Below are 20,750 nucleotides of genomic sequence, written 5' to 3'. Positions count from 1 at the left end.
CCAGCCAATACATAAATTTAGATTGGTATATGTTATCGCCGTTTTTTTCTGAATCAGATTAACTAATTTTTACAAATGAACATATCCGAATCAGTAGCACCACATAAATGGAATGGGATGGACTTGAGCAAAATGTCCGATAGCCCCGAAAAATTTGGGCGGCAATGGCGAAGCTTGTTTTTGGGGAGGGTTCAAGCTGTGTCCTAATTTTCTTTAGGCTTGGGGGAAATGAAAGCCTTCAAGCTACTAGGCACAAATTTGGCTCAGTGTTGGAACAAATGTTCACGGATGCTGTCCACCAGAAGTTCCAATCAACCGACCAAATAGAAAGGGCAGTTAGGGATTCAAACATCTGGGGTTACGAGCTCCGAAGAAGACTTCTTAACAATTGAAACAATTTGATTACTTCACTTTTTTTTAAAAGTTTGAGGCTGATTCAATTTTGTATCGTTTTGTATTTTTTTACACGTGTTATTATTTCGGAGCCATAACAATAACTGGCCTTCAGTCGAAATAGAAAGCAATTAAAATTATTTCAATGCTTATTTAAGCTTTTTTTTCACAAATCAGTGCGAGCCCACCACTTTTATTCAACGTTTGTTGCAAAACATTCATTTCGAATCAAGGAGTGGTGCTAGCCGATAAATAGTTGCAGCAGTCTGATTAATTCAAGCCAAGGTAGGGCTCAAATGATTCAGTTCAATAAAGAAAAATTGTAGCTAGGTATTCAGCTCAAATCAAAGTTAAATACAAGACATTCATTTCGAGTAAATGTTTGGTGCATACCAGTTGCTTCAAATCAAAGTATGGTACAGACCGTTTAACTTAACTTGATGTATGTGATAGCCAGTCACTGTAAATCCAAATTTGGCGTCATCTTATCAGTTCTTTTCAAGACTTGGTCTAAAATATTCAGCTCGTGCAAAATTTTTGTTACCAGTTTTTCTGGGCAAATCAATGTTTGGTGTAAGCCATTCATTTCATAAAGGTTCACTGGAAACCATTTGGTTTGACTCAATGGTTGGTGTAAGCCATTCAAAGTTTGGTGCAAAACTGTTCAATTTAACTAGGTTTTTTCAAACTAATTGAGTTGAAATCAAACTCCTTTGCAATCTTCCCAGTTCAAGTCAAGGCAAACTATTCGATTCAACTGTATACCAAATCGCAGAGAAGAATTTTTTGATTCTTCGGCGACGTGAGAAAGTTGGTTAGATCCAAATTTCCGCTAGATTCTGGGTTGTAAGTTTTTTTTTCTTCAAATTTTAATTAATTTTTTTGTAGGCTATGAAGTAGATTTGACCTGCAGCACTTTGATTTGGATGAGCTATCAATTTCTAGGAGTTTGATGTGTTAAAAAACATGTTAATTGAAAAGCAAGTGATTGTCTGTTATCTATTTTTGAGACATTTTTTAAAATCTTGTTCCCACTTATTTCAGATAAGTACCTGACGTTCGAATATTTTAATCATATCCTCAGAAAATCTGAATCTTCAGAAACATCAAGATAACAATTAAAGGTTAGCTTTTTGATAATGAAGGTCATTATTTCCAAAATTAAAACTCTAATTATCTTCATTATAATTGTTCTTTTTTTTCAGGAAAATATCATCAACAAACGCGTTGAAACCAGAATTTGTCAAAACAGTATTTCTTCAAGAGTTTTGGTCAATGTAAGTCAAAACACTTTGATTTGGTTGAGCTATCAAATTCTAGGAGTTTGATGTGTTAAAAAACATGTTATTTGAAAATGAAGTGATCTTCTATTAGCTATTTTGAGACATTTTAAAAAACGTATTTAAACTGCTCCTAATAGGCGTTTTGGGTTCCTCAATATTTTGTGAAGGTTCTCCAAAAACTCGCAATAGGCTCAAAAAAAGATCATTAAAAGTTTCGGAGTTTTTTGTAACTCAAATTGATTTCAGTCATTGTCTATTTTTCCAAACGCTCTCAAAAATCACTTTGTTTTTGCAATCACTTTGTTAAGGTGCACTAAATCTTCGCAATAGCTTTACGATTGGTTTTGAAGGCTTTCTTTTGGTACAATTCATTTTGCTTCAACACAAAAAAAAACAACCTGACAAATTTTTGACGTTTTTCTTTAGTATTCAGATTTTTGGTCATGTTTTCCTCTGAGTTTCATCTTTTCTCCGGTTTTGAAGTTGTCCTATGTATATGTTTACAATGTTTTTAATAAAAATTTGGAGCATTACGAGGCCAAACTGCAAGCGGTTTCCGCAACAGGAAAAATAATCAAATACGCCGCGGAATCCGCAACATTGCTATTCTTCTTTGATCTTTTCTACTGTACTATCCTCCCAGTTCAAGTCAAGGTTTGGTGCAAACCATTCGATTTGAATCAATGGTTGGTGTTAGCCGTTTAAAATTTTGTGCAAACCATACAATTTTACTCAGTTTGGTTAAACTAATTGACCTGAAAACAATTCTTTTTTTAATCCTCCCAGTTCAAGTCAAGGTTTCATGCAAACCATTCAATTTGAATCAATAGTTGGTGTAAGCCGTTTAAAGTTTGGTGCAAACCATTCAATTTAACTCAGTTTGGTTAAACTAATTGACTTGAAAACAATGGCTCAGGTCACTGGCTCTCCTACCCGATGCCCGCTGAGGTCACTGGCTCTCCTACCCGATGCCCGCTGAGATCACTGGCTCTCCTACCCGATGCCCGCTGAGGTCACTGGCTCTCCTACCCGATGCCCGCTGAGGTCACTGGCTCTCCTACCCGATGCCCGCTGAGGTCACTGGCTCTACTACCCGATGCCCGCTGAGGTCACTGGCTCTCCTACCCGATGCCCGCTGAGGTCACTGGCTCTCCTACACGATGCCCGCTGAGGTCACTGGCTCTCCTACCCGATGCCCGCTGAGGTCACTGGCTCTCCTACCCGATGCCCGCTGAGGTCACTGGCTCTACTACCAGATCACTGGCTCACCAGAAGCAGAAGTGGTCTCTGTATTGAAATTAGCAGACAGGCCTGAAAATTAAGAATCGTTCAAAACATCTTTCAAAATAAAACATTTTGAGAGTGTTTTATATCTAAAATTGAGTATTTAATATTTGAGTATTTTAAAACAGAAATGAGATTTTTTTATATTTGCACCTTTTCGTATATTTGCAGTTTTGTAATTTTACACCTTAAAACTTGCTTTTTTTCCAGGCATAATTAAAAATCCCCTAAAGAAAAATTTGAATAAATTTCTAATTTTCATTTGGCTAGGATATGAATGCATATTTTTTGTGCTAAAAATCTTGTCAAAATTGATGATTTTTTTGATTTTTTTGCATAATTTTGTGCCTAAAATCTTGTTTATATTGATGATTTTTATGAAAAATTTGTTAATTTTTTTTTTGCAGTAAAAATATTCTTTACATTGATGAAGTTCAGATATTTTTGCTTGTTAAGTGCCTAAAATATGGTTTACTTTGATGATTTTCATGAGATTATTGCATATTTTTGTGCCCAAGATCTTGTTTCTTTTGATATTTTCCCATGAGATTATTAAATTTTTGTGCTCAAAATCTTGTATATATTGATGATTTTCTTCATTTTATTGCATATAATTATGCCCAAATTCTTGGGTGGCACAAAATGCAACTGAGACGCACGAGGTCACAACAGCAGAAATTGATGAAGTCTACGGGGTTGAAGTCCTGCTCCTCCCGACTCAGTTGCTTCGGAACCATGATGCGCACTGGGGGAGTTTGAGGGGTCTCGCATTTTATCGCATTTTCGGAGACACACAAACTCCAAATCTAAAAGGAGAAACCCACGTGAAGTAGTTCAATATATGGCTATGAATAATAAATAATAATGTAGTTCCTGCGAATCGCATGAGATTATTATATTTTTTGTGCACAAAATCTTGTATATATTGATGATTTTCTTCATTTTATTGCATATAATTGTGCCCAAATTCCCCTAGTTTTTCATAATTTCCCATGAGATTATTAAATTTTTGTACACAAACCTTGTATATATTGATGATTTTCTTCATTTTATTGCATATAATTGTGCCTAAATTCCCTTAGTTTTTCATAAATTCGCATGAGATTATTAAATTTTTTGTGCACAAAATTTTGTATATATTGATGATTTTCTTCATTTTATTGCATATAATTGTGCCCAAATTCCCTTAGTTTTTCATAATTTCGCATGAGATTATTAAATTTTTTGTGCACAAAATCTTGTATATATTGATAAGTTTCTTCATTTTATTGCATGTAATTGTGCCCAAACTCCCTTAGTTTTTCATAATTTCGCATGAGATTATTAAATTTTTTGTGCACAAAATTTTGTTTAAATTGATGATTTTCATGATTTGATTGTATTTTTTGTGCACAAAATCTTATTTATATTGCTGATTTTTTAAAAAATTCTATTGCAGTATTTTAAAACAGTAATGAGAATTTTATATATATGCATGTTTTCGTATATTTGCAGTTTTGTAATTTTACATCTTTAAACTTGCTTTTTTTCTTCCAGGCATAATTAGAACTAAAAATAGAATCGCTGAATTAGCTAACTAAAATGGATTATAATCAATTTTTGGATTTTTTATCTCATAAATAATCGATTATAATCGATTATAATGGATTATAATGGATTTTTTTACCTCATAAATAATCGATTATAATGGATTTTCTTGACAAATTAATCGATTTCAGTGCCAAAATAATGGATTATAATCGATTATAATTGTTTATAATGGATTATTTTTTCTCAAAAATAATCGATTATAATGGCAATATAATCGATTTCAAGGTCTGAATTTTACATCCGTAATGGATTATAATCGATTATTTTTGTCTCGGGAATCCATTATAATCGATTAAAATCCATGGGCGCTCTGTGCGGGTACAGTTTCTAAGTTATTTGAAGTTCACTGTCTCTTGTGTTATAGGTGCTTTTGAAGCGTTCAGTTCGTTGATTTCGTCGGCTTTCAGTGTTTCTGTGAACTATTGTTAGTATTGGTGCTGTGGATTACCGTTTTTTGTGCGTAAAATTGTTTGTATATCGAAACTAATTGTCTAGTCACAATTTTCATCTCTAAAATTATGACTTTTTGTCTGCTCTTGTAGTGGCTGCTACCGTATTTCGCCAAATCGGTGGTGTATTGAGAAAAACTTTTGTATTCTGCTGCTGCACTGTGCCCTAGGGCAATGTTTGATCTTTTATCGACTAAACACCAAACTAACCGAAAATAAACAATATAGTTAAATCAACTGTTATTAGCTCGAGCTAAAACTAAGTATTTTATAGATGTAGCTCAAATTCTGCAAACTTTACCCCTCCCCCCTCTGCCTCTCAGGAAAGTCTAGATGGGTCTCTGACCCTGCGTCTAGAGGAAAAATCAAAACCTAAGTTCAGTTTCACCATATAACGGAAGGCGCGCTTCCTTTCTTGCATGTTTTTTTTATAAAGTTTTGAGCAGGAAATAAAACTTAATTATTTATTTAATTCTTGTTAGTTTCTTTTGGTAGAAATGAAGTCATTTCCTTAATTTTTATCAAAATCTAAAAAATAATAAAAATAGAAATATCAAATTTACAAAAGAAAAATATTATAAAAGTAGTTGAATTGAGGTCAACGCAGTTATCCGCAAAAATAAGTTCTGTACTCGTACAAAAAACCATCCAAGCGATTTCAAACTTTCAAGGCGAAGTACAAAAGCTTAACGTAGCCGCAAAAACCAAATGATACAGTTTTTTTAACCACACTACACAAACCATGAAAATCCTGGTAAAGCTTGAAAACTTAAAGGCTTTCATTTTTTATCGTAAGTAGTACCTAAAAATAAAATAAATTCGTTGACTTGAGTTTTTAAAAGTGAAAATCAATTGGTTGCAAACTCCGGCATCACTTTTAGACACTTTTCACGGCCTTATTTTTGCCTGCGGTTTCGGTGAACTGTATCCGTTTAAATATATCTAACAATGTTTGATGCTTTTTTAAGAGTAAAAATACCGCTAAATTTTTATTGGCTCTTTTTTGAATAATTTTCATCAAGGCTACGTAACACTGAAAAGTGTCAATTTGTATTGAATATCCAATGGAAAATTGGTTCAAAGTGGACGAAAAAGCAACTTTTAATTTATTATTTTTTTGTACAATTTACTAAACATTACTTCATGTTATTACACTTAAAAACTTACTTGGATGTATTTTTTTGTTTTTGCATATAAAGTAGATTCCCATGAAAAATCGTTGTTTTTACGTAACTATAAAAAAAATTTGTTTTTCGAAGCGATCTACATGTTTATTTGATGTAGATCATTGTTTCCATATCAGCTGATCAAATTCTTTTTTATTTTTGAAACAAACATTTTGATTAAAGTATCTTTGTTTTAGCGGAAATTTATTCAGCTGTCCATCTAAAAGACAGAGTTGCCATTTAATTTTAATGGAACAATTTGAGTAGTTTTTATATTCCGATCCTTGCATTTAAAAATAACGTTTATGCTTTGCTACTTGATACCTAAATTTACCTACTTCTTATTTTCCTTCTAATTTATCGCGTTACCTGAAACTTTCCTCTTGAAATTTCAAATCAGTACATTTTAGAAACCTTTAATTACTGTACCTAAACCAAATTTAGTGTATTTAGTCCCGTTCACAAATTTAGGGCAGTAAGAGCGTCACTTTATTTTTTATCTCTTGATAGCTACGAGCTATTCGAAGTCTACCGCAAGTACAATAAAACAGAAACAGATAAATAAAATTTAAATCAGTTTTCACACTAAAAGTGTCTTTTTTCTTCAGTATTTTATTTTGTTATCAGACATTAATTTAAATGAATTGCGTCCTGCGCAACCAAAGCCCCAAAGAATATCGAGTTTTTACGGCATCGGGAGAATTCAATACAGGAAACGTGTTTGTTTGTGAATTGACGTAAACAACCATAATAAAGCTATAACGAGGCGCAATAAAGACAAAAATCTTCATTAATTCCTCTTTGCCAGCCCACCAAAGCTCTTTAATTCGCCAACCAATTACCATGGAAAAGAAGAGAGTCCTTCATTGAGAAAAAAAAAGTTGATCACACTTTTCACTTTTCTCTTGAGAAATAGAAAAACCAGTGGCTAGAATCACTTTACTTTTTAAGCTTCGACTTTTATAGCTTCAAAATTTTCGGTTCAAAACTGTGTAATTTACTTTTTGCCTATATTTAAGTGAAAACAAATTTTTCAATAGGATCCTATTTCAGCTTTCATTTCTCGTGGGCATTTAAACTATCATTTCCATTCCATTTTCTCGTTGCTATCCTTGCAAAATAGGCGGGGCAAAGATCTAAAATTTTCAACTTCAGCAATGAAATGTTCCCCAGCCAGTTAAACCTAGCTCGGGACTAATAGGACTCTTCATCTGATACAAATAAACCCCATTGACAAAAATTGATAAAACCGTTAATACCTCTGAATTTAGCTTGCTTGAGAACTTATCGTTACTTATTGCTGAAGACGAATCGTTACTTATTGCTTCTTTCATAACTTGATTGTAAATTAACGCTAAATTAACAGAAAATCTCGCATTTAACGTAATCTCGAGACATTTTATAAAAATGTTGAGCGGAGACGACATTTATGAGACGCGTGTTTTCATCGACTTCCACAAAATAGGTCAGAGTTTGAGTTTTGAAATTTGCAAAATAATAATATGACAGCGATGTATTTCCAATATCATTATTGACAAAAAAAAACAAAATAATGTTTTTGTGAGAATCGGACACGTTCCAGCAGTGAGTTTTCATGGAGAAAAATGATGATAGTCGGACTTTCATGGTAAAAGTTTTGGGAACGTATTTTACCATTGGTGCTTGTTGTTCCGACTTACATTGGAAGTGAGAAATATATATGTCTGGGATGATTTTTTCATTCAGATCAATTTTTCAAAAGTTGACTAAGTAAAGGGTATCGATCCTGAAGTCCTTGTATCGCCAAGCGAGCATGCTTTCTCTAGATTAAAATTTGGAGGGCATTGCTGCTCAATTAATACTTGATATTTTAAATAAATTATTTTATTATGCTTGGCTAATCATTCGCACTCATAATCGTTCCAAATCGATTTGAGGTTACTATAATTGTTCAAATTAATTTAACTCAAATGTTGGTATTTGCATTTTTTATTGGCAGTATAAAATTTATAGTTTATCAAAAAAAATTGAACAAAGACTATTCAAGACCACATCAGGGGCTTTCGGATCAAGCAGGATTTTAGCCTGATATACAGTCTTGATAGCCTGCAGTCTTTTTTGATGGAAGAAATCAATTTTCTTTGTCTGAAATTAGTTTTTTTTTCACAAACATCCATGAGTATTATCATTTTTTCTACAAAACAGTTTGGTCACGCAGACTAAAATTCTGCAAAGCTTTGAACATGAAAGTTTTGAAATTTGGCGTATAAGGCAATAAACGACATTATTGAAACTAATCACACCCCTTAGCCTAATTTCTAGAAGTTTTTTGTTTCGAAGAAAACATAAAATTTATGATCGGTGTGGTTTTTTATTCAATCAATTTTTGCCGATCGAAATAATAGTTATCAACAAAAAAATTTTATACCTCATTGAAGATATCGACTTTCAAATTAAAAGAGATATTTTTCAAATTAGAGTTCAAATTAAAAAAGATATTTTACCTCCAATTATTTTTTGTAAAGTTGTGGGGGTTTGAAAATTGCCAAATTGGCAATATTTTGGACTAATTTACGCGTTATGAAGAGTTTACTCTTAATGTTGAGAGAGTAACGCATGTTGTTTATGCTTGGCGAATTATCCCGCACAACAAAATTGTTCCAAATTGATTTGAGGCTAGTAATCGGTCGTTTTAACTCCATACGACTCAAAATTTTAAACTTTGATATTGTCCAATATTTATGCTTTCATTATTTTTTTTCCTAAAAAATATTCAATATGAATTAAAGGACAGTTGGAACATTCAGGACTTTGCCCTGGTATACGAGCAGTCTTGCTTATTATATTATTATCAATTTTATTTGATCAAAACATATTGTGTTGATAAAAAAGATTACATCGGGTTCTGACGGAGAGAAAGACGTTTAGAGTTGGTTTTTGACTGAAACTTTGACTGGAAAAGGTTTCCAATTGAATTCTTTGTTAATTAAATTGAAAGTTTTTCTCCCATGACTTAATGATCATCTGTGTTTTTTATTTTTTTGTTCAACTCACTACTGAGATTACTTGGGCTTCTGTTAAATTTCATTTCCCGCGTAGCCAAATTGCAGAGCAAATTTTCCTTTAGAGAGCGTTTTACAGCCAAATTTGAAGACGCTGACCCGAAACATAGATCAACCTCAGACAACTCTGAGCCGTATATGTGTATAGGTTTAAACATTGCTTGACTTGGCACTGATAGATTGTTGACCAATCAGAGCTGATAAGAAGCGTAAAAAAGAGAACTAAGCTTTCTGAGGCGCCATTACATACTATTTTTTGATGGGGAGCGCGCATCAAAAAAATTTTAAAATTTTTGGTCAAAACTTTCCAAAAAGTGAACTAAAAGCTTTTCTGGCATGTTCTTACAAAAGTTTTCCTGTTAAAATAGTGATGTTTTCAGAAAAATTTATGGTGTTTTCAGGCCTTTATGTTGTTTTCAGAGAAATCGGAAAATCATTTTGTCAAGCAGAAAAAAAAATAATCAAAAAGGTCAACCATTTTTTGGCAAATCCACACAGAGAGGAAAAGCCTATATCCGCCTGTGAGCAATTGATGCTAAGAATTGCTCTCTTTCGATTTGAAATTTTATCTGTTGATGCTTTTAAGTCGGATTTCAAATGGATTAACTTAAACAAAATTTGAAGATGGAGTTGCCTCAAAAGTTGGAAATAACAATTTTGTGTTTAAAATTTCCAAAAAAAAATGTAATCAAAAAATTGCATATGTTTAATGGTATGCATCATCGATCTGATTTCAACAGAACTCAATATTTCTGAACAATTGACTTACAATAAAACTTATTTTCTCATCCCAATTTTTGTGAATAATAGGTTAAATATTTACGATTTGACCGTTGCCAAAACTCACAATGCTTGAAATATGACCCGTGAGTTGTCTTTGCCTGGTCTGTCTCACACTAGTGGAGTTTTGGTTTTTCCTCTAATAATGCTAAAGCCTCTAATTTTATTTACAAACTTCTTTTGATATCACGTCAAATATCAAAAATATATATCAAAATAAATATAACACCGAAACATACATTTATTTGTCAATTTTATGCAAGATGAAAAAAATAAACTATTTGGCAAAAAAATTTATGCAAGTAAATTTTATGCAAGATGAAAAAAATAAACTATTTGGCAAAAAATTTAATTTGTAATTATAATTTGTTTTTTTTTTATGTAAGAGCAATGAAGTTTGTTATCCATGAAATAGTTATATGATTTATTGGGTCTAGGGCAACAAGCCGAATGGACTTTGGGCCCAAAATTAAACTTTACAAGAAACTCAAATCACTATTTTTCATCTGTAAAACGTTGCTTTTAAAAAGTTTAGGCTAGTTTAGTCCATAATAATCGTCATTCATGTCAATTAATCACTTCGGATTTGCATCCGTTAAAAATATCTGCGGTTTTTAAAATGCAAAAACTATAAACAAGAAAAATGCCTTCAACCTTCCTAAACATAAACTTTCCCAAACATCGTTTGGAGGCTTAAATTTTAAGAAAAGGTCAATAACTACTGAAGAAAGATCATGAAACTGAAAACTCTTTGAAAAAGTTTTCCAAATAAGCATGTTTCTTGATTTGATATGAAAACTTTTGGCTTGAATACCCTAAATTTAGAATTTGGTTTGAAATCCCGTCGGCTTGATGCCCGGCACCCTGATTTATTTTTTTTTCTTCCTATAGCTCAGCTAAAAAATATTTTTTCAAAAAAAACATACAATGAAAATGGAATTTTCCCCCATTTGTTTGCAATAAAATATGACTACTTCAAATCATAATTTTCTACAATGAGGCTACAAAAAATCACTGCTTCAATACAACCTTATTACTGATGAGTTGCAAACTTTAATCAAGTTTATTAAAAACACTACATTTCTAAATTTTTATTCCTCTGTTTCCAAAATATTAGCGTATTTTGCATTCATGGTACATTTTTTCCTCAATTGTTTGCTGTTTGCCTTATGGAACGAGTTCAAAACAACTATTTGTTTTAATCTTTTATATTCTTGTTAAACTATCTCTGTAAAATACTTAGAACTAACCAATCATCATCCATAACTAACACTTGCAACAATTTGTAAGGTTTAAAGTATTTATAGTTCCAACCAGATCAAAATAAATATAACTTAGCAAACAGATGCTCTTCTCCAGAACAGTTCCTGATATCTAATATCGCAAATACCAGTAAACGCTAGGTCTATTGAGACCTGGAGATATTAGAGTATGATTAAGATCGGTATCTATCCGGCCAAAAAAAAAGATTGCGTGGCGAACAGACGGTGTACCGTATCTGAAATTACTATGATTTTTCTATGAGTGAGCCACCGCGGACTTAAACTCACCTAGATTGTTATATAACTCAAAATCATCGGGAATTTTTTCTACTGGCGGTTTTTAGTTAATTCATGATCGCTTTCTTACTGCTCTTGTTTCAGAACGAATTTTTTGCTAATGCCTTTTTATTTATCTTAGATTGATTTGAAAGTTCAACCATTAGGAATTCATTAAACAAACTTCTAGCAACAATGAATTTTTTACCTAGAAAACAGATTTTTGAATAATTCATGGTGACATTTTTTGTTGCTCTTGTTTTTTTATTTGTTTGCTTATTTCTGTTTTGATGGCTTAGATTTTTCGGTACCTTAAATTTATCAGCAAACAAATTTTTAGCAAATTTTGAGTTTTTCACTGATTTTTTCTTAAAATTAAAAAATATGTTCATGATTCCTGTGAGTCCTGTTTTCAATTTTTTCCAAAGAGTTTGATTTTTATACTTAAGTTTAAAATTATACGTTCATGCTTTCAGTGCGTCCTATTTTCAAATACATTTTCTGAGGATTCTATGGAGACAAAAATGGTTACTGAGATTATATGGGAAAAACAGTAGATTTCCTTCAAATTATATAGATTTGCGAGGAATAAAAAAGCAATATAGTTCATGAGAATATAATCTTTTTCAAACTTCTCTAATAGGAATTTTTGCTCGAATTGGTGATAATGGCAACATTTTTTAGTTTTGCAAGCTTTGCTCAATGTAACCTATTTTTATCCGAGAAACTTTGATGCGGGTAGTTTGTTATGCGACGTCAATCGAGCAGCAACCGGCTTATATATTTTGCAATCTATTAGGCTAGAGGCCTGAGAATATAAGAAAGTCAGAGTAGCGCTATGAAGTTTTGACAAGAGAACAACGAGCAAAAAAAATCAGTTTTTGATTTTTTGATTTTGCTGGCTCTGAAAGTTTTTTGATTTTTACTGGCTCTGAAAACAGCTTTTCAAAAATGACCTTTAAAGACTGGAGGTTATTCTGATCGCTCCGAGTGCAAGGCTTTCTTAGCTGAGAAGCTGCTAGCTTTACAATAACCATGAGCTACTGATTCAAGTTGGGACAAAATGCTGACACATCTGACTTCAGGTCACGTGGACACGAAGCACCAGACGTTCTCGGCAACAGTTGAGATCAGAGCCATCTGGGACATCCCCCTGCTGCCTCCGAGAGAGAGTGTGAACACATTCATTTCCATACACGAACACGAAAAGCAGATGGGTTTCCAGATGGTATGAGATAAGTGTTTTTTACGGATAAAATTATCCTATCTTTCTTAAGTTAATTGATAAAACGGAAACTCGCTTTTTTTAGTCACTCGTGCTTTAAAAAACACTCAGTGTTAAGTTGTATACTGATTTAATTTTTACTGCATAACTAATGTGGTGTGTTTTTAGACGTTTTTGACATCCCTGGTGGCCAAAATTAGTATAACGCCAGACTGAAGCTTATTTATCCAAGTTTATGTGCTTAGAAAAAATTTCAGCTTCTTTCTGTGTCAGAATTATTTGTTCTGAATCTCTCGAAACCAGAAAATCAAAAACTTGCTTTGACATTTTTCTAACATCTCACTCCCCTATATTATCCCTCGATTAGTTGCCGTAAATAATTTAAAGTTGAGAATGTTTGGGAATGTTCTAGAACGAAGTGGAGCTGAAGAGGTTCGAGGAGTTCATTCCTAAGTTGCTGGTGTTGAATCTAGAGGACACCAAATCAGAGAAGTCCATGTACAGGTGAGTGGTGAATAAAAATAAGGCTCAAGTCCTTCAAATATTAACCAATTAATTCAAAATATCAAGGATAATTAAGAAGATTAATATTTTCAGTGTAATAAAGATATTTAAATATACCAAAAGATTCAATATCAGAAAAGATACTTACTTCAAAAGGACAGAAAAGAAAGGTGAAATCAGTTTGGGAAACGAACATAATTGGAGCTTCTAAGACTATTGCGCTTTCTCTACGCAAGCAATAGTGGCGTGCGCAGAAGTTTTTCTATGGGGGTGGGCGGTTTTTTGAAAAATTATGGGGGAGATTCTGCTAAGTTTCAAGAAAGATTAGAGCAGTTTGAGCAGTTTTTAGCCAATTACGCTCAAAATCTTGCTTCAAGATGCGAGGTTTGAGCTGTTTTTCAAGCAATATATGAGCGGTTCTTGAGCGATTTTTCAAAACAAACCGCTGAAAACCTTTCAAATCTTGGGCGCTTTTTCAGCGGCTCATTTTGCATAATGTTACAATTATTCTTTTGGTGAAGTCTATTGTTGCGGTCGTGGTCCGTGGTCGGAGTATAGCCATATGTTTGAGCGGCAGCAGTTTCAGATTTGCAGTGAACCACAGAGATAACATGTTACGCATTGACCTCCGCTGGCATCTGAAGGGCACCTTCCACGAACAGATGGAGCTGCAGGACTTCCCCTTTGACGTCCAGGTGGGCTATTTAAATAACAAAGAGACCAGGTGATCAGTGAATTGTTCCTGACGAGCTATATAAAAATATTTATTATATTTCATTTTTTTTTTACAGTTTTTAACATAAGTGCTATAGTTTGTGTTTCTGATTTCTGGCAGGACCTTTGTGTGCGTCTGCATCTAGACGACAGGAGCAAAGAGCATTTCTACCTAGAGGCGGAGGACATCCCGGGACTCCTGAACGAGAAGGCTTTCCAAGACCACCAGGAGTGGGTGTTATACAAGATGGTACTGGTGAGTCGACGTCTGACCCTTACTTCACTCATACAACTCCTAAACTATATAACACTAAAAAAAACTGAACTACTCCAAATTTAAATATAAGCTACGCTCCATAAATGGAGTTTTTTTTTAAAAGTTGCATCACACTCCTGTAGTTGTAATAAAACTGAAGAGGAACTTTTTTGTTAACTAGAACTAAGAAACGTTACGCCGCGGCTCCTAGTTTTCTAACAAAAATGTGCTCCACGTTTTACAAGTCTCCAGTTGAAAGCGCAAATGATGCCGTTTTTGACCAGGCACGAGTAGAGTTTTCTTACGCATATATCATTCTGCTCAAAAGATCCATGCGGCGATGGAGGAGTGCGAGGGGGTTGAAATTAACCCGCAAAGAAACGTGAATATTATTCGCTCTTCGTGGAAGAGTCATTATCTGCATTTTTGCGCTAATTTCACGAATAGAAATTCAAAACTAGAAAATTTTATGGGTAATTTTTTTGTAAAATTTCAAAAGCTTTCAGCAAGCAGACTGCAGCAACACAAGTTTTTTTTAATTACCATGTTGTGATGAATCTTAAAGTCTGCTTTTCTGATCAAATGAAAGCTGAAAAATAATGCAACAAAATTGTTGAAGTTTTTTATTCACCTTAACTTCAGGGCGGATTTGTAAATTTATTTTAAAACGGAAACCCAATAATTTTTTATACACAGTTTTTAAAATTATTGTTTTTTTTTCAGCAGAAAACATTTCAGATTCGTCGAACTTTGAAACTTCAAAAAAATCCTTTCATTTCAAAATTTTCGAGCAAAGCATGCTGTGCGCAATGCTTGATTTTTCTTGTATCTCTATGTTCAATAAAAAATAGTTTGGATTGTCTTTAATGCTGTTCCCATAGCTGTTGTTTCCAAATCTCAAATCAAAGATCAAGAAGAGACCACGAACAAAAAATTTTAAATCCAACGCCATTGGAAAAAAATTATATATGTCGTATGGAAAAACAAGTTTGTAATTTTCTCTGACAATGTCTGTAAACTGCAGAGTACAGGGTCATTTTTGTGGGATTTATCCATTGAGACGTCATGTAAAAACGACAAAACGACCTGCGAATATTTTAAACATTTATTCTTTTGTTCATCAGCAGTGGCGTGCGCAGAAATGTTTCTAGGGGGTGGGGGTATAGTTTTTTGAAAAATTTTGAAAATTTTGTCGACCTGTTTTTAGGTCGATCAATTTGGTTTTCCGAGCTCCCCTACAATAGTATAAAGACCCTATTTTGTGTAAATTTTTCAGTGCCGCAGACAAATTTTTCAAAAACAGAGCCAAAAACGGCGTTTTTAGGCATTTTTTGAAAAAAAAATTGACCAAAAAATTGCGTTTTTTTTGGCGCGCGCTCCCTCCTAAAAATTAGTCACATTGGCGCCAAATCCGTATTTAGAAAAATTTTGAGATTATTCAGCGAAAAACGGACTTCATAAAGTTATACCAAAGGGGGACCCTTTGGAAAATTTTGGCAATCAGAATTGAGGGGGAAGAAACGGTCAGTTATTTGTTCAGTTAATTTTTCAGTTTAACAGTGTTCTTGCGTGTTAGGTTTGCGTGTCGGAAAATAGAGTAATCTGATTGACTTGTAGCACTTTTTAAATAGTGCTAACATATCATAGCTTTCAGTTTTGCTCAGCATTTTTGCTGATTCGATCAATGTTGTTCTTGAAGCTTGAGACAAAAAAAATAACTAAAAATCTTTGTTTTTCGATTCTGTTGAAACGAATCGTCTACGCATAAAGAATGATGCCTCCGTCGTCATCTGTTTTCAAAAGTATTAGTCTTTGATGTACAAAGGCTGTCGCATGCAAGAATCTTTTCAGCCGGCGCAATAAAATATTAAACTTTAATTCATTTAAAATTCAAAACTGGCTTCGAAAATATGTGTTTCTTCTGTGTTCAATCTAAATAAATCACTTTTATGATGCAGATTGTTATTTAACACGATTTTTGGGGAAAAAGAGTTGAAACTTTGAAACTAAAAGTTTGGCTAATTAATTTGTACTAAACGTGAAGTTTAAAGTTCGGGAGCGAGGATAAACAAAGAAAAATCCCAAAATTTGTATTTTTAGACGGGGGAAAATAACGTGGACAGTGAAGAGCAGCGGAACTGTGATGACGTGTTGGTGTTGAGATGTAATGTGCAGAGGAAGTTCAAGTACTTCGTCTACAATTGCTTCCTAGTCATGGTCTGTTTTCTTCAGCCACTGTTCATTTATTACTGCTTGAATGGTTTGAACTATTTATAGATGTTTGAGTGATGGTTAACAGAAGGCGAAGTGGATAAGACTTCAAAAAACGGCTCGAAAAATGCGGATAAGTCTTCAAAAAAATGGCTCGTTTCCACTATAAATTTTGGCCTGGTTGAAAAAAAGATAAAGTTTAACAAAGTTCATTTTAGCGCTGATGAGCAAAAAGTGAACTTTCATCCATTTTATCTAGTAGGTGTTTTTTCTTTTCTTTTTCGAGGAAACAATTAAAATTCGTACACACTCATTTTTCTAATTAAGCGTTTCAATTTAATTTTTAAAAGGTCACTTTTGATTTTTATTCTGCAAGCGTGGCTGAAGTAATGCGCTCTCTAAAAACATATGGCGCTTGTTAATGTGACTTTCGGGTTTCTCAATTTTCATCATTTGCTCAAAAAAAACTGGTCGGCTGTTTTTTGTCATTCGGGGATCTCAAATTTAATCATTTAAATTTTATGAAACTATTCCGCACTTAATGTTGCCTTGACATCGTGAGATCGTTGAGGTTTTTCCAGACTTAAGTTTTTGAATAATCAACCTGTGTTCCGACTTTCCTAACGAAAGTAACGGAATAAATGTGCTCGGGGTGGTTTTTTTCGGTGGAATCCCTCATACGCGAAGGACAGAATGCGCGAAAGTAAAAAACAGCCAATCAGCTTTCCATAATCTAAAATTTGGAAAGAAAGTAAACATTTCCAGGGACTGAATATTGATATTGACCGAATATAAAAACGGCAGAATAATGCAAAACTTTTAAATTTTCACTGGCCGACGCCGAATTGGAACAAATTTTATATTTCAAGGGTTTTGTTATGGAAGAAGCAAAATATTGCTTCATTTAATTCATTTTAATTGAATAGAAATTGCTCCTTTTCAAAAATTGACTTTTGGCTAATTTTGTTTTCGGTCCTTCGCCCAAGAGTTTTTTCACCAATTCAGACCTTCGCGCATGAGACTAGCCTCCGTTTTTTCTTCAGACAAATTCAACTTTTTAAGTAGGAATTTTTGAAAACTTTTTTATATCAGTCAAAAGGTTTTGTTTTCTTGAGCCCAAATTTAAAAAGATATTTCACCTGTGATTCTTTATCAAAAATTATATTAGGGCCCAAAGATTGCCAAAATGGCCCATTTGAGACAATTAACTTACGATATATTTCGCGCTAATAACGCGTAAGCGGAGATTTGTTCCCTCATAGAAACTGTTCCAAATTGATTGAAACAACCAAATTGTCATACTCATAATTTTTATGTTACTAAGAGCAAAATTTATCACTCTGTACTTTATATGGCGTGTGGGGCGATGATTTAGCAAAGCTCAAAAGTTTTCTTGTTTCTTTTCAAGTAGTATCGTTTTTTTTAATTAATACCGCTTCATAGACCTAGAAAGACAGTCGGAACATTCAGGGTTTTGACCTGACAAGAGCAGTTTTGTTGTTCCACCTTTCGCAATGAAAATAACGGAATATTTTTGCTCGGGTAGTTTTTTTCTTCTGAAAAATTTCGACTTTTTAACTAGCCATTTTTGACGGATTTTTTTTTGTATTAATCAAGGGGTTATGTTGTCCTGAGCCTAAATTTGAAAAATTCTTTCAAGTGTGAGTAGTTTTTGTTAAGTTGACGGGGTTGACGGGGTTAGTTTTTGTTAAGTTTGGCCAATTTGGGTCAATTAACGCGTGTTATTTTCCGTCTTAGAAATCGTTCCAAATTGGCTGAAGGAAGCTTATTTGCGATAATTCATTTGTTACTAGGAACGAAATCTATGACTTTGTACTTTATAGGGCGTGTGAGGGGATGAATATAACAAAAATTTATTTACATTTATTTTATTAATGTTATCACTGCTCTAAAAACCTTAAAAGGCAGTCGGAACTTTCAGAGCTTTGCCTTAATAACAGCAGTCTTGTTCAATTTTCAACAAGATTTATACAAAAAAAATTTTTTTATGGAAATCAAAACATCAAAGAAGATCAAAGAAAAGTAGCCTTTTGCGGAATCCGCGACAAATCTGATTTTTGCCCCTTGCGGATTCCACTTACAATTCACAAAATGCATAGTTTGGCCTCGTATTGTTTTCAACGGATTCAAATTTAATCAAGCATCAAGTTTTGCTTCTGAGTAATTTCTAAATGAAGTTTATCTTTCAACAAAATTAGTCATTCCGTTTCAACAATTAGAAGGAAAATGCTGTAAAATGATTCTTTTCTCAATTAATTTTCATAATTGATTAATAACCCATTGCACGAATATGACCAAGGCTTTTTAGTTTGTGGCAGTTGAATTTCGTGCCCTTTGGCAATATACTGGGCAGACATTTCAACCTGTAGAACTCGCATTTTAACCAAACTTTTGAAATGCGAGTTCTTTGCCTTGTGCAAATAGATATGAGAGATTTCTTTGTATATTTCATTTTTGGACATTGTAAAATGATATTAAATTCGGATTGTTTTTTTTCTGAATTTGAGAAACCCAATAATTATTAGACTTTTAGAAGCCGCATACCAAATGGAAAATATCGATGCTTAAAAAACAAGTTAATAGGAACTTACCTGCGATATTTAAACTTGAAGAGTTTAATAAGGGCGTTTTAAAGTTTTCAGTTTATAAGTTGCTAATTGGTAGGTTTTTGTTCAAACTGATTCCAGTTTAGTTTGAAGTTAAAGGCCGTAAGCAGTAAGCATTCTGCCCTTAAAATATCTCTTAGCTGAAGTAAGGCAAATTAATTGGCAATTAATTCGGTACTTAATTCGCAAAAAAAATATCACAAAGATCTTAAAACAAGTTGAAAAGGGTTGAAATTTCAGGTAAATTTCTTGGTGTTAGTTGGAAGTTTAAGAAACTGATTAATTGAAAAACAAACTTTTGTTGAATATACTTTTTTCAAATGAAAATTTTAAGTTCACATTGTAGCAGTCGGGGTCTAATGCAGTAAAAGCCCCAATAGCACGGCAGATTTAGGGAGGGAGGGGGGTCGAACGCACCTTTCCTCAGGGATTCGACCCCCTGTCGACCCAAAGGGTCCCCCCTTTTTACTAATTTGGAATATCCGTTTTTGGCTGACGGACCCAAAAACTTTTCTGAAGTTGTCTTCGGCGCCAATATATACTAAAATTTAAGGGTTTTTTTGATCATATATTTCAAAATTGCCTAAAACTGCCTTTTTGGACTGTTCTTTCAAAATTTGTCTGCGGCGCACAAAATTTGGCCAAAACAGGGTCTTTTTAGTGCTCTGGGAGAGATTGGGAAATCATTTTGGTCAACCTAGAAAAAAGTCGACAAAAGTTTCGAAAACTTTTTGAAAATCCGCCAACCCTCGTCGCTAAAATGAAATTAATTTTGATTGGACGAAAAAAGACTCGGTTTTTTGCAGCCGGTTAGCTAAGAAAGTTCCGAATACCTTTAAGAGATCTGGTTGGCCAATAGGTTAACTCACATTTAATTATTAAACAACAGAAATCCGACTACTACTTTTTAGCGCATGATTTTTGTAACTTTCTTTGTTCCGTAGATAATAAATAATCAACTTTCCTGGTCAAAAAACATTGTCATTATAATCGAGTTTCATTACAGTTTGAGACCACGCGGCACATACACCCTCTCCACGTGTCCCCCCTCAGTTATTTTCCTCTCTCCCAGCCCCAAGCCCCCTCCAAAGTTGCTCCCTTCTTCAAACAGGAGTTAGTGGAGTTGGGGGGCGGGCAGATTCGGGGGGATTACCACCTTCTCAGCGCAAATGTTGCGCAAACTATAATAGGAATGTCTAACAATTCTGATTGCTTAAATTTTTGCATCATTCGGTCCCTCCGTCATGAGAAAACCGCCCCTGTTTAGTGCATAACCACCCAGCAGTCGAAACAATCAAAACTTTGCCTCGATGCGAGCGGTGTTGTTGCTCCTACTTGGGAAGAAGTTGACAGAACATTTCTACTCTGTCTTTTTCTTCAAACATTTTTGTTCCGACTTTCGATACGAAAGTAACGGAATATTTGTGCTCGGGGTGGGTTTTTTTTTTCTTCAGACAAATTTCGACTTTTTAACTAGCCATTTTTGACGGAATTTTTTTTATCATTCGAAAGGTATTGTTGTCTTGAGCTCAAATTTGAAAAGATATTTCACCTGCGATCATTTTTTGTTAAGTTATGGGGGTTTAAAGATTGCCATTTTGGCCAATTTGCGACAATTAACGCGCGATATATTTCGCGCTATTAACGCGTAAGCGGAGAGTTAATCCGTCTTAGAAATCATTCCAAATT

General features: G+C 33.7%; 1 protein-coding gene across 5 annotated transcripts in view; it reads left to right on the top strand.

Moving 5' to 3' along the window:
* LOC134841387 (gamma-aminobutyric acid receptor subunit epsilon-like) overlaps nt 1-20,750 on the top strand; it is a 36,379-nt gene that overhangs the window by 3,121 nt on the left and 12,508 nt on the right. For 2 of the 5 annotated variants that reach the window (XM_063857359.1, XM_063857341.1), the window contains exons 1-6: nt 5,886-7,630; nt 12,610-12,752; nt 13,162-13,253; nt 13,840-13,948; nt 14,089-14,223; nt 16,324-16,440. In XM_063857359.1, coding sequence (XP_063713429.1) covers nt 7,573-7,630; nt 12,610-12,752; nt 13,162-13,253; nt 13,840-13,948; nt 14,089-14,223; nt 16,324-16,440 — 654 coding nt within the window. In that variant the 5' untranslated portion in view covers nt 5,886-7,572. Of the gene's footprint in view, nt 1-5,885; nt 7,631-12,609; nt 12,753-13,161; nt 13,254-13,839; nt 13,949-14,088; nt 14,224-16,323; nt 16,441-20,750 lie in introns of those variants that run through there. The other 3 variants (XM_063857351.1, XM_063857368.1, XM_063857376.1) reach the window with 3 other exon arrangements.

The sequence above is a fragment of the Symsagittifera roscoffensis genome, chromosome 1 (assembly GCF_963678635.1).
Source record: "Symsagittifera roscoffensis chromosome 1, txSymRosc1.1, whole genome shotgun sequence".
NCBI lineage: Eukaryota > Metazoa > Xenacoelomorpha > Acoela > Convolutidae > Symsagittifera > Symsagittifera roscoffensis.
The sequence above is the reverse complement of the archived record's forward strand: the minus strand, read 5'-3'. Positions and strand labels throughout refer to the sequence as shown.